Source organism: Musca vetustissima, unplaced genomic scaffold (assembly GCF_032173495.1).
Source record: "Musca vetustissima isolate MV318-11 ecotype Yass unplaced genomic scaffold, APGP_CSIRO_Mvet_v1 utg146207, whole genome shotgun sequence".
Classification (NCBI taxonomy): domain Eukaryota; kingdom Metazoa; phylum Arthropoda; class Insecta; order Diptera; family Muscidae; genus Musca; species Musca vetustissima.
This window is the reverse complement of record NW_026873929.1, coordinates 22138-37846: the sequence shown is the minus strand read 5'-3', so window position 1 is coordinate 37846 and position 15709 is coordinate 22138. Positions and strand designations below refer to the sequence as shown.

Below are 15709 nucleotides of genomic sequence, written 5' to 3'. Positions count from 1 at the left end.
CATCAAATTATTTTTATTTTGAAAATGAAATATTTTCGAATCCTCAAATTAAAAATTGAAAAACATGAATGAAAATCTATCAAATTTATATTTCTATCGCTTCCACATCTTTCCTATAATTGAGCCATTGCCATATATATGTGTAACACATATGAAAATGCTGGGAATAGCGAGTTATTCCTTGAATAAAGATTTGCTTCCTCAAACTTTCCCAGCAGGCAGATTGAGTAAATTGAATACAGGAGCACATTTAATAAAGAACAATTTCAAATTGTATGCGTTCCCAATTTTCCTGTTGGGTGATTTTTAAAAACATAATTTGTCAAATTCATATTGACACTAGTATTACGTTGGAATCAAATCAGCTGGGATTTGCTGTTACCTTTTATACTTGTACCATGATTATTATTTTAGAAAAAATTGTTACATAGAACACGTTTGGTCTTTTTATAGTTACCATTGCGGGTAACGACATACTATAAATGATTTGGCAACGATTCCAATAAACCACGGCATTTTCTCGCGAGTATTTTCTCACATTTACGTTCAATACATTCTCCAGCAATATTTCATTCAATATTTGGTAATTTCTCGTCCTAATCTCAAAATCAGAGTATTAAATATAGTCGTCGCGGCTTCAAAACATCCCAAATATGTTAAGAATAATAAAAAGGAGGTTTTACAAAATATATCGCGAGGACAGGACCTTAAAAACTATTAAAACCAAAATCCGACAAACAAATTATTTAAAAAAATATCGCGAAACCCCATTTTTCTAACTTCGAAAACTTTATGGTTCATTTTTACTGATCTAGGAACCAAAATATACCATGAAAATAGCAATAAGGAGGTCAGATTCAAATATATGGACGGATTTCTGGCAATAGAAATACATCTTATTTCGAAAATAAATACATCGACCCGTTAATTCCCTACTGCATTTTATTCGCAACTGATGGTGTTAATCGGAGATAAAATATAGAATGCGTATTCGCCACCAGCAACCACAGTTTTTCAAAAGACAATAGGATTTGACGAATAATGATGTTTTCTCCCAACTTCATGTATTGCTTTTTATTACTATTGCTTTAGAGCTGTTCATATCTTTGAATCTGACCCCCTTATTGGTATTTACATTGCACATATTTGTTCCTAGATCAATATTACTGGACCATACAAATTTCGAAGTCAGAAAAATTGGGTTTCGCGAATTTTTTTAAAATAATTTGTTTGTCGGATTTTGGTTTTTATAGTTTTTAAGGTTCTGTCCTCGCGTTATATTTTGCAAAACCTCTTCTTTATTATTCTAAACATATTTGGGATGTTTTGAAGCCGCAATGACTAAGTTTAATACTCTCATCTTAAGATTAGGACGAGAAAATACCAAATATTAAATGAAATACTGATGGAGAATGTATTGAATGTAAATGTGAGAAAATACCCACGAAAAAATGCCGTGATGTAATGGAATCGTGGTCAAATCGCTTATAGTATGTGGTTAACCGCAATTGTAACTATAAAAAGACCAAACGTGTTCAATGTAACAATTTTTTCTAAAATAATAATAACAAGCAAAATACTTTTTTGTGATAAACATTTTTGGGTTATTATATATTTCGGCCGATATCTTCGAGGCCAATAGGTCTTTCGCTGTGATTCTTGCAGAAATACGATCTAAATATGTCCACAAATGTACTCCATCATACATAATTCATTTTACATCTTTAGTTTGCTGGCTTCAGGCGTATATATTCGAATTTTTTCAAATTTTTATGGAGGCAAAATACTTTTTACACTCACTGTATATAGAACATATCTACTTTTTTGGTGAAAACGTCGAACGAGCTAGTCGAATTTTAGGTAGGGCTGTAAAAAAGAAAAATTTCGAATTGTTTGCGTTCCCAATTTTCCTGTTGGGTGATTTTTAAAAACATGATTTGTCATTTTGTCCATATTGACACTAGTATTACATTGGAATCAAATCCGCTGGGTTTTGCTGTTACCTTTTATAATTGTACCATGGTTAAGTCTTCAAATACATATATGCAAATTTACATATTTTCAATCCATCACACATTGTAAACGCCTGCTATCGTTTTTTTTTTTTGTAAAGAAATGCAGTCGCTTATTATTTATTAGAATATTGTTTTTTTATATTTAGTTTTTCAAATTAAAAAAAAAATTTGATGAAGAGATACGGTTAGATTCATCGACATTAGAAATACAAAGGGTTGACATTTGTGCATCCGGCTTTGGAAGTACATATATCAACTCCAGTTCCAGTAAATATTGTACTAGCTCACACTCCAGTGTGGCATTAAAAACGGATTGTTCTGCATAATAATAATGGACATTTAAAAACAACATGCATCGATGCGGACACTAGTGGCTCAATTGTCGTTTATTCAGATGTTACGAATCACACACATATTAATCAACTGGACGACAATTCGACAACAACAACAGCTCAGCTGATAAACACAAATTTGTCAATGGCAACAAGTGGCTCCAACTACTGCATATTTTGGTCGATTTGTATGGTTCATAATAATATAATATGAAAATTGAGTAGAACAAAAAAAACTATCTTAGCTTCGGCGTTGAAAACGTGTAGCAAGTTTTTATTTCAATTAGTATTTTTAAAGCTTATTCTATTTTCTAATACCATTTTTGGACCATAAACATACAAATATATATACATATATATATATATATACTGGTGGTTACTCAAATGAGGGTTGATCCAAACAATTTGTCTGCAGGACGTGTGCTAATTACGTAACCAACACTGTATGGGATAAGTGCTCCTAATGTCGACATGCACCAGTAGTCGGCATCTACTGTATTCAACCTCAAATAACTAAAAAAAATCCTATCACTAAATATGAAACCTATCTTGAATAACCTACCTCTGTGTAAAAAGGCAGCAAGCTGAATTCATTTATTCAACAACAATTTTTTGTCAACGGCGTTCTTTAACAGTAGCGAAAATTCAAATACAAAATATTTAAACATTTTTGATTGCATCGAGAAGTAAACAGAATTTTGAAACAGATGAACCCTTATACAACACGGAATGCCGACGACTAGTACACTTACCCCTACATACAAAAAACGGAGTGCTATCAAACTATTTTAACCACTTAATGGGGACAGAGGCATCATGAGTCCGAATTCAGGTTTTCCCAGCACGAATTTATGTGGATTTATTTGACAAATACACAATGGAATTGACAAATTAAACACACCAGGTGAACTAAATCCGGTACAATGTAAATGTACTATAATATGTACTTTGGACTATAAAGACATTCTCTAGCACTGGGATCTGAGTTTCTTGCCGGATGTGTACAGAGTGTCGTTGTGACAACTTCAATTGCTTGCAACATTTTCGTGCAAAAACATTTATGTAACTGGATATTATGATAGATACACACACTATATATATATACAAAGCTGCAACACGGCCATGTAACGAAAGTTATATTTTGTCCAACAGACCACTGGCCACTTTTAAGGTTCATTCAAATTAACAATATAACAACTGGACAATATGCAGTCCATTATGGAGTGAGTTTACTCTCATACCCATGTGTACACATACATACTTACCTCTTTGTCTATATTTCTCCAAGCGGGGTACTTTGTGCGATAAGGTAACTGAAAATCTTCTTTTCTGTGATTTGGTGCGGCTCTATTGGGGTTTGGGGTGGCAATGCAGATAAGACCTAATGCTTAGAAAATGAAAATGTTTGGTTTTATGGCGACTGTAATGACGGGAAACTGCCGTCTATGTGCGCAGCGATACACTAACTTACAACGTGACAGACAAACACCAACTAAATGAAATTCAAGTTATCAAACAAAACATCCAAAACAAACGCGAAAACGAGAAAAAAGCTTTTTTCAAAATTGAGCGTACTAACGCTTCGCCGGAGAATACATTTTCAAGGTTCCTCGGTTCATGTTGCATTCATCGATATGTATGTCGGAGGTATATTTGTAAATACAATAGGGCAAGCCGATGGTCGCTTCATGCTGGAACATACTTTAATAGAATAATAACTATTAACGGGAATACTTTTGAATATAGAATTGAATTCCCTTTAGATAATCTTGCGTTAGCCTAATGCAGTATTTTTGACAGTGATGTCAGATATGTAGCACTGTCTACGAGCTGCATGGTCATGAGAATCATTGCGGGATTTTAGGATAATTTCACATTCAATAGCACCAATTTCTTCTCGATGTTTAATTCGATGAAAATAGATTACCTTTGTCAGATCAATTTAATGCAAAGAAACATCTTCTTGTGTTGTTAAAATTGGCATGGGGTTCCCCTAAATGAATGTGTCCGAATCCTTTTTCTGGTAGCAAATGGCTGCCTAACATGCAGCAAGAAATCTCAAATTGCTAAAATTGATAAAAAGAATGATATTTTCATGCAATGCATACGCTACATATGTATATATGTATATGTCGTTATAAAACATATTATCATTATAAAGCGTGATAATTAAGCACCGTTTAAATACATACAGAAGGGGCCTACAACATGCATCTATGAATTATATGTACATGTATTGATTGTAGGGGCCCTTGGCCACATTTATGCAATGCCAGAGAGGGCTGACGCTCAATTAGAAAGAGAGTAAAACATACTACTTATATGTGTACACACTGATAGGAAATATATGGGGCAAAGCTTTCCATCTTGTTGTAGGGATGCCATTCGATTGCATCACGAAAAACACCACAGCGCATTTAGTAAGGAGCAATCTATACTAGAGATGGCATTTACCGGGTAAATACCCAAGGGGTGGATAAATAACCATTTGCGGTTATTTGGAAATTAACTTCATCGTACACCCCATTTGTGGATTTCTGTTATCAAATCGACGTGGTAAGCAAAATAGGGTTTCTGGGTCCATGTTTTGATTTATCCCCCCACATGATGTTAGGTAATTTGTATCTATATATGATATACAAAATATTGATGCAAAAAAAGGTCTGCGTAGGTCCACGTTTTCTGCATCCCCAAAAGTGGGTAAAAATATTTAACGGCCGAACGACTTGACGTATGCTAATAATATTTGGCACAAATCGTTCATACATCACCAAATCGTTTCTGCATCCCCAAAAGTGGGTAAAAATATTTAACGGCCGAACGACTTGACGTATGCTAATAATATTTGGCACAAATCGTTCATACATCACCAGAATTTCCGACATTGGAAATGGGCTCTATTGGGCCACGTTTGGATATGCGCATGTGTTTAGAAGGATAAAGTTTCATTTATCGCAAGAGTTTTTTTGTTATTTGGCATACAGTGAATTCAAAATACACGTTAAGTGGTCCAACTGTTAAAGAGTTTGTAACCAAAATGTGGGTACATATCCAAAATCGGGATCGTTGTATGGGGGCTACAAAAGAGGGCTAGAAAACGTGGACCTTCGTCGATACATTTGTGCATGGATATTTGGTACCCATAGAGAACTCTCTGTGCCAAATTACAAGCAATTTGATTGTAAAATGTAAAATGTTTGTAATGATGTTTACTGATGGAGATTGGATAGATGTGCCAAATAGTTTTTGGAAATTCTAACTAAAATTATCAGAAATATACTAAAATGTTTTAAATTTTTTACAATTTCTTAGCATGTGAACGGATAGAGCTAAACATTTGTAACTTGAAATGCGAATCAATGTTGAGAAATAGGATCGATACAAGGAGGTGGAAGTGTATACAAATGTGTACGAAAAGTTCTAAACAGTACTAAATTTGGTACAATTTGAATTTAGAGGAACGGATGGAGTTGTTGTTAGTTTTGGAAAGTTCTACCTAGGTGTACGAGAAGTACTAAATATTAGTATATTTGGTACAATTTGGATTTGTGTGAACCGATAGGAATTGACATTACTGTTGGAGTGTAAAATTTGTAATCCCCAGGATACAACGGGAAAGGTTTATGCCTTTGGATTGGAGGAGGGATGTTTGATGTTGGAAAAATAGAGGGTATGTTTACAGTATTCAAAAATGCTGTGCTGTGCACTTTCCGGTTGTTCACATACAATTTTGAGAATAAGAAGTAAGGAAATATGATTCTGTAGGTTTTTTTGCGTAAAAGTGTCTGAAAGGCGGTGTAAATCGCAGTTTGACTGCATTTTGAAAATAAAATTAAACATTGAAATACATATTCAATGTAGAGAGTATTGGCGGTAGTGTGTACTTTTTATCTATAACATACTAATAAAAGAGTAAAGTGATTGACTGACTGACTGAATTAACGATTCATCAACGCCCAGGCGAAACGGCTGAAGCTAGAATCTTGAAATTTTGGGTCAGGGGCACTCTTGGTCCAAATCTGACAGATAAGGCTGGGTTTTTTGGAAATTCGTACTAGAACGGTACGACAAATACTAAAAAGTATTACATGTGATACCATTTGTATTTGGCGAACCGGAAAAGCTAGAACTCTTAATATTTAAATGGGGGACACTGATGGAGTGTAAAATAGATATGGTAAAAGGTTTTGTGAACATTCGAACTAAAAATACTAAAATGTACTAAATTTGGTACAATTTTGTAGCATGTGAATGGATAGTGCTTAAACTTGAAATTTGGAATGCGAATTAAGGTTGAAAAGTATGGTCGATAACAGGAGCTGGTTTTGACATCGTGTACTCATGTATACGAAAAGTACTAATTTGGTACAATTTTTAATTGGAGGTACAAATAGATTTGGTTGAACAATTTGGATTTGGTTGAACCAATATTGATGGGGTGTAGGATTATGATATGTAGGGAATTTTGAAAATTCGTACTAATGTGGTACCAAATTTGGATTTGGGTGAACCGACAGAGCTGGAAACTTGACATTTGGATTTAGGGTCATTGTTGGAGTAAAATTGAGCTATTTAGTATGTTTTGGAAATTCCTACTAATGTGAACTAAATTTTGTTCAATTCAAATTTTGGTTGAACTGATGTATGAAGCTTTGGAAATTTGTACTAATTTGACGCTCGGATCAATTTATTTGACATAGTATTCAAAACAATACACACACATACACAAAATATGTACACCTAAGTCTGTTTTTACACGGTCTTTTTGTACACGGTTTTGATATAACATGGTTTGAAAATTTAATATTTTTAATTTTTTTATACGATTTTATTCCATTTAGCACGATTTGAATTTTTTGTACTTAATTTTTTTTGTCAAATTAAATTTTTGCGAAGTATGTTCATATCACAACGAGTATTTATGAAAGAAAAAAGTCTGAAACCATCGATAGTTTGCGAACACTAGCTTAAAGATTTAAGTGAATTCCCCTTTAGCGCGTACAAACAATTTTTACTGGTCAAAGCAAATGTGAATAGCACTAATTTAGGGGAATCCCCTTTTTTACACGGTTTTTTTACACAGTTTCTTTTGGAACCAATCTACCGTGTAAAAACAGACTTAGGTGTATTTTGATTTGATATAAGGTCGTTCAGTAAGCGAATAGGAAAAACTTAGTTTAATGTCAATTATTTTTGCAGAGGCGAAAACTAATTGTTTTGTCTTTAAATAAAAAAAACACAACACAATTTATAATTTTGTAAGATAATTTCCTTGAAAATCTTGAAATAGTCCAAATGTGCTTCAGAAAGACGATATAAATTAAAATTGAATTGGATGTTGAGAAAAAAATTATATTTTCGTTTTGACGTCTAACATAATTTTATATGTATGTATAGGTTACAAAATATGATTTGACAGCAAACTTAATACATACTCAGCTGTGCTTACGGGCCGACCTTAAATAGGCCTTGGTTGAGTCCTACCTTGTAATAATTATACCATGTCGAAAACCGTTCTTGGACCCACAAAAGGCGAATTTCGACAAAAATTAAACCATACATCTACATTTATTGTTGTGAAGAAATTTTCTTTTAGAAAATTTCATTTCATTTATATAAATTTTTTCCTTCGCAAACGCAAAAATATATCATCGCACTGATAGACCGGTCCGAAGATTTCGAATTATTTTGCACTCTGAGAGTGATTTTGACATTATTCCCTTTAAGATACCAAATATTGTTTACAAACTAACAACTGACTAAACATTATACAGTAACTTATGTTAAGAGGGTTTATTCTTTTATGTGAAAAAATATTGAAGGAAGTTATATTTCATACTATTATACATTTCATTTTGCCTAATATCTCAAAAAAGTAAAATATTCAGATTATTGCAATCGTATGCGGAAAGGGAATAAAAAAATATTTCATATGGAAATTGTGAATACTGTATAATTAGTTGTATTATAGTTCTAAATTCCACCTCTATTCCTACTTTTAATATTAAGTTTATTACTATTAAGTACTCTTCGTACACATAAGCACTATTTTCCGAAATCCACATTTTAGCAAAAACGTACAGGTTCCACATGTAGTTCCATTTAGACCTTTTCGAACACATAAGTAGACATTTTCAAGATGGTATAGAGATACCATCACCACCACAAAATTTAGTACCAAAAACCCTTGGGTCCTTCTTTCTAACTCTCTGTCAATGATAATAATTTTTCCAGCTCTCTCCGTTACCCAAATTCAAAATTTTCCAAATTTAATGATTTTTCAAGATTCAACCAAATCCAAATTGTTTCAAATTTAGTACCATTTAGTAATTTGCATACTCATAAGTAAGAATTTCTAAAACTACATCAATCCTACACTCTAAAAGTAATCTTACTTCCACCAAAGTCCAAATTGTTCCAAATTTAGTGCTTTTCGTACTCATAATTACAAATTTCCAAACGTACCTCAATCCTTCTTTCAAATTGTCCAAATTTAAGAATTCCAGCTCTGTGTGAAACCATTCCGCACTTTTCGTACCCATATACCAAACCTGCTTTCAATCGTAAGTCCAAATTTAATAATTTCAGCTCTATCTGTTCACTAAATTGTACCACATTTGGTACCATTCTGTACTTTTCGTACACTCCCAGAGTAACCTAAGTTGTTAAGTCCACATATAAAGATTCCAGCTCTATTCGTTCACCAGCATCCAAATTGTACTAAATTTAGTACCATTTATTACTTTTCGTAGACGTAAGTACGAGTTTCTAAAACTGCCTCAATTCCACACTGAAACAGTAATTTTATTCATAAATTTCAGGATAAGAGCCCTATCCGTTCATATAGATCCAAATTGTACCATAATTACTACTTTTCGTACTCATGAGTTCGAATTTCCAACATTGTATCAATCCTTTGCTATAAGAGTAATTTTATTTTCAAATCCATCCATCTCTATCCTTTCGCTCAAATCGAAATTGTACTAAACTTAGTACCTTTTAGTACACATAATTACGTATTTTTAAAACTACCTCCTCTACCTCATCCTACACTCCAACCTTATTTTTAAGTCCAATAGGTCTTCTCGTATCCATAAGTTCGAAATTCCAATACTTAATCTTGTAATATGAATTCCAAATTTACGTTTACCATCTCCATCCGTTAACTCGAATCAAAATTGTACCAAATTTTGTACCATTTAGTACACATAATGACGAATTCAAAATTTCAGAAAAAAATTCCTAAACTATGTCAATCCTACACTCCAACAGTAATTTTAATTCAAAAATTCGGGAGTCCAGCTCTATCCGTTCACACGTAATCAAGTTGTACCAAATATAGTACTATTTAGTACAAATAAGTACTATGCTTCCATATCTCAATTCTATATTCAAATATCAACCATTAGTCCAAATTATGGGTTTCCAGCTCTCTCCGTTCACCCAAATCCAAATTGTACCAAATCTAGTGCCGTTTAGTACTTTTCTACACATAAATACGAGTTTCCAAAGATGTCTCTATAGCTCAATCTTCAAAAGAAATATTAATTCCAAATTTCAGGTTTTCAGTTCTATCCTTTAAAGCAAAATCCAACATGTATTCCATTTGAAATGTCAAGATTTTAGCTATATATGTTCAATATATATATACAATTGGAACTAAATTTAGTAAAGTTTAGTACCTTTAGTACAGTTATAGGTCGAATTTCCAAAAACTCTTTTGCACATCTTTCTAACTTTCCATCAGTGAACCACATTCCAAATTTCAGAATTCTAGCTATTCCCATTCGCTAATAAAAAGGGTACCATATTTGGTACATTTTAGTACTTTTCGAATTTCCAAAAACCCACATTGTAATATCGACCATAAATTAAATTTGAGTACCATTTAGTACCAAATTTTAAGATTCGAGCTCTAAAGGTGCACAAATTTAGTTCCATTTAGCACACATTATTTCCAAGAGTACCCACGTCAACCATCCAACAAAACTTCCTGCATACCCAGATCCTATGGTTCACCCACAATTTAAAATGTACCAAATTTAGTACACAGTAGTACCAATTTCCAAAACTTCTTACATACCCCAATCCTACACCCCCACAGTGATCCTAAATCCAAGTTTCAGGATTACAACTCTATCGGTTCACCCTCAATTCAAATTGTACCAAATTTAGTACATAGCATTACCAATTTCCAAAACTTCCTACACAATCCAAGTTTCAGGATTCCAACTCTATCGGTTCACCTACAATTCAAATTGTACGATATTTAGTACACAGTAGTATGAATTTCTAAAACCTCCTACTTACCCCAAACCAATTTGTACCAAATTTAGTACACAGTAGTACGAATTTCCAAAAAGTCCCACTTTACCCAAACTTTCACCCCCTGAGTGATCCTAAATCCAAGATTCAGGATTCCAACTCTATCGGTTCACCCACAATTCATATTGTACCAAATTTAGTACACATTAGTAAGAATGTTTAAAACTTCCTACATATCTCGATCTTACACCCCAACAGTGATCCTGACTCCAAATTTCATGATTCTAGCTCTATTGGTTCGCATAAAATTCAACTTGTACCAAATTTAGTACCCATATAGTACTTTTCGTACACATGAGTACACGCTTTCAAAACCATCTCCTTAAATAGACTCTAAATCTCAACCCTAATTCGCATTCCAAATTTCAAGTTTTTAGCTCTATCAATTCACATGCTATGAAATTGTACCAAATTAAGTAAATTTTAGTACTTATCGGATATTTATAGTTCGAATTTCCAAAAACCCTTTGGTACATCTATCCTACACTCAGCGACCACCAATCCAAATTTCAGAGTTCTAGCTCTACCGGTTCGCCAAATACAAATGGTATCACATTTAGTACTTTTCGTACCGTTCTGGTACGAATTTCCAAAAACCCTTTTGTACATCTTCCTAACTTCACATCAGTGACCCACATTCCAAATTTCAGAATTCTAGCTCTACCCGTTCGCCTAATACAAAGAGTACCATATTTTGTACATTTTAGTACTTTTCGTACCCTTCTAGTTCGAATTTCCAAAAACCCAGCCTTATCTCACGCCTACACACCAACCGCAACCCTCACATAAAATTTCAAGCTTCTAGCTTCAGCCGTTTCGTGTGGGCGATAATCTGTCAGTCACTCACTCACTTAACACTAAGCTCTTTTATATATATAGATAGAATATGACAATAAAACATAAACATGAAAATTCTCACTGAGTAAATTTTACCAGTAAGAATTTTTCAATACTCGGTACAAAACTGACAAAATTTCTCTCCCAACTTACACTCATTTACTGAATCTTTAAGTTTCAGTAACAATTTGAACAAATTTTTGGGATATCAAGCAAACCTATTGTTACCAACAATTTTCAAAATGGGAAACGTAAACGTGTTCTAAAGAGATTTGCAGTCACAAATGTCCTTGTGGCTAAACATGCATATGTGTTTCTGCGTAGTAGTACGAATTTCCAAAACGTCCCACTTTACCCAAACTTTCACCCCCAGAGTCATCCTAAATCCAAGATTCAGGATTCCAACTCTATCGGTTCACCCACAATTCATATTGTACCAAATTTAGTACACATTAGTAAGAATGTTTAAAACTTCCTACATATCTCGATCTTACACCCCAACAGTGATCCTGACTCCAAATTTCATGATTCTAGCTCTATTGGTTCGCATAAAATTCAACTTGTACCAAATTTAGTACCCATATAGTACTTTTCGTACACATGAGTACACGCTTTCAAAACCATCTCCTTAAATAGACTCTAAATCTCAACCCTAATTCGCATTCCAAATTTCAAGTTTTTAGCTCTATCAATTCACATGCTACGAAATTGTACCAAATTAAGTACATTTTAGTACTTATCGGATATTTATAGTTCGAATTTCCAAAAACCCTTTGATACATCTATCCTACACTCAGCGACCACCAATCCAAATTTCAGAGTTCTAGCTCTACCGGTTCGCCAAATACAAATGGTATCACATTTAGTACTTTTCGTACCGTTCTGGTACGAATTTCCAAAAACCCTTTTGTACATCTTCCTAACTTCACATCAGTGACCCACATTCCAAATTTCAAAATTCTAGCTTTTCCCGTTCGCCTAATACAAAGGGTACCATATTTTGTACATTTTAGTACTTTTCGTACCCTTCTAGTTCGAATTTCCAAAAACCCAGCCTTATCTCATGCCTACACACCAACCGCAACCCTCACACAAAATTTCAAGCTTCTAGCTTCAGCCGTTTCGTCTGGGCGATAATCTGTCAGTCACTCACTCACTTAACACTAAGCTCTTTTATATATGTATAGATAGAAGATGACAATAAAACATAAACATGAAAATTCTCACTGAGTAAATTTTACCAGTAAGAATTTTTCAATACTCGGTACAAAACTGACAAAATTTCTCTCCCAACTTACACTCATTTACTGAATCTTTAAGTTTCAGTAACAATTTGAACAAATTTTTGGGATATCAAGCAAACCTATTGTTACCAACAATTTTCAAAATGGGAAACGTAAACGTGTGCTAAAGAGATTTGCAGTCACAAATGTCCTTGTGGCTAAACATGCATATGTGTCTCTGCGCCCTACTGCCATTGTTCTTAGTACATTGCAATGCGTTCCATCTGTGAATAGGACCGCATCAACGATAAAGCGCGAAAACCAATTTCAGCTGCAATTTGTGTCTAAATGCTTTGGCAACACTTCTCAAAAAGACTTTTCCGTCAGATATCTATGTTTTCGTTCGTTCGTGTTTTTCCAATACGGCAGTCATTTTGTGTATCTCGTTGTCGATGTAAGTATTCCATCTCGCAGTGCAAATTAAAGACGTGCAAATTGTTCGAATAGCGTACTTACACAACAAAACTCTTTAGATATTCTGCGGAATTAGCGCCAGCAAGGGAATAGCGTGGAAAAGAGAAAGAGTGGTATTGTAGGTTGTAATTTCTCGAAGTGTGTTACTGTGACTTTGTTCCGATAACTGACTTTCGAAGTTAACCGAAAGAGTTGTTCCTTTGTACGAGTGCTTACTTCGTACGATGCATGTAAATGTACATCGTTAGATATGTGCAGGAAACCGAAGTGCACTGTTACATAAGGTGATAACATCGAAGAAATCGGAAAGTAAAAACAACTTTGGTTGTGGTCATCCTAACGATTTATGTCGGTCATTTGCGTGTGTATGCTATACATACAAATATATCTGATAATGTGATTATGCAAACACATGTCAGTGTTAACATTTCATAGTGTTGCCTTCAAAGCACTTGCATAATTTCCCTTGACACTGTCCCATGTTGGTTGTAAACACAGCATTATATATATATATATATATATACTTATTCTTTGTGTAACGAACAATTTTAAGATTTAATAGCAATAGCGAAGCATTGGTAAAGTGTCAAACTTTTCAATTATTTTGGGCATTTCTCTATATGAAATAATACGAACGGTTTAATCCTTCGTTGTAAATGCAAAGCCGATACTTCTGGTTAACTCTTAAATTGGTTTTTCATGCCGGAGATTTAAGTCGATCCTTGTAGAATGAAACATTAACTTTCGCATTTAACATTTGTTAACATTGGGCGCTTGTCGAATGTATTCCTGCGTTGTCATTGCCTGGCACCCACTGTATTTATATACTTAAAAAAATTGTTGGCATGATTCCATTTGAATTGTCTATATTTTATTCTCTCTTAAAATAAATAGTCGTTCAAGGTGTCTGTTTCGATTGGTCTGCAAATTCTTTCTAATCAAAAGTGCTGCAAACAATTGCATTGATTTACCCATTTTCGTGCAAAGCATTTGCGTTTTTTGGAATGTATACCAACCAAATAATAATTCGTGTATATTTTTAATACAATAATATTGTAGATTTTTCTGTTTAGAATTTGACTTGCTATATTACTTTCATTTGTTCTCTTCTAGAAAAATGTCGTTTTTATGTGGCGCTTTTACCTACTTTTTGGTACATTATATTCTGTTTCAAGGTCAAATCCATTCGTAAAATATCGGTGTGAAGTGATCCCTACGTATGACCTTCACAGAGAGACCAATAGTGAAATAGTGTAATATAGAGGCTTGAGGAAATAATAGATGAAATAGATGTTTGTCATTTAGATATATTAGTCTTTTATTTTGAAAGAGGTTAAGGTCCATTTTAGGTTCTGATACAAATCTTTGTTTTCTCAAAAAAGTCTATATTGCGTTATACATTCTATCATGTTTAAGGGCACAATGCCACAAACAAAATTAATACCACTTTTGGGCACATGGGCACATTGTATAATGAAAACTTATTTTTTCAGAAGCTATTCTATACGTATAAAAATCCACAATGGATTTCACCATCAGATAAATCTACTCGATTTTTCTATTTTCTTCGATATCTTAGAGGAAAATTCGTTATCGTAGTAAAAAGTAGTAGATTCGTGCAGTACGGGAACAGACCGATAAATAATGACGAACAGATTGCATGCGCACATAGGCACATTATTGTTGTATAATGAAAACGTATTTTTTCAGAAGCTATTCTATACGTATAAAAATCCGAAATGGGAGTACCTGCTGGTGATGTTGAAAAGGGCAAAAAAATTTTTGTTCAACGTTGCGCACAGTGCCATACCGTTGAAGCTGGAGGAAAACACAAGGTTGGTCCAAATTTGCATGGTCTGTTTGGTCGTAAGACAGGCCAGGCAGCAGGCTTCGCCTACTCAGATGCCAACAAGTCCAAGGGCATTACATGGAACGATGACACATTGTTCGAATACTTAGAAAACCCAAAGAAATACATCCCCGGCACAAAAATGATCTTTGCTGGTCTAAAGAAACCGAATGAACGCGGGGATCTTATTGCTTACCTTAAATCTGCCACCAAGTAAATTCAGTCCGACACCACTGCAAACGCCACTACCAACTCAACCACCTGAGGCAGCAATCATACCACAAATCCATTTACCATAATAGATCAATTTTAATTTAATGTAAAAACAAAAATAAAAATAAAGCATAACAACTTACTTCTAACAAAATAAGTAAGACTTGTATTCAGAAGAGTATAACTTCTGGAATAAGTTGGATTCCAACAATAATTTATGATACACACGCAAATATATTGAGGCCAATTAAGTATTTTGTTAAAGTGCACCCCGTGGAAGCCGAAAGTGGCGTTCATGGTTATCATTTTTACTTGGACATGAAACAAGTATGCTAAATTTACCACAATAAACGTGTAGTAAAAGGGAAAATGTAAAAAATCGCTCGCTGAGTACAAAATTGTACGAAAGGTTCTATAGAACGGAAAACTAGTACAAGTGTA

General features: G+C 33.9%; 1 protein-coding gene across 1 annotated transcript; it reads left to right on the top strand.

Moving 5' to 3' along the window:
• The first annotated feature begins 14925 nt into the window (after positions 1 to 14925).
• LOC133329068 (cytochrome c) lies at positions 14926 to 15290 on the top strand. The gene has a single exon (XM_061537569.1). It carries the CDS (start codon positions 14946 to 14948, stop codon positions 15270 to 15272), a length of 327 nt encoding a protein of 108 aa, XP_061393553.1. The 5' UTR covers positions 14926 to 14945; the 3' UTR covers positions 15273 to 15290.
• The last annotated feature ends 419 nt before the right edge of the window (positions 15291 to 15709 follow it).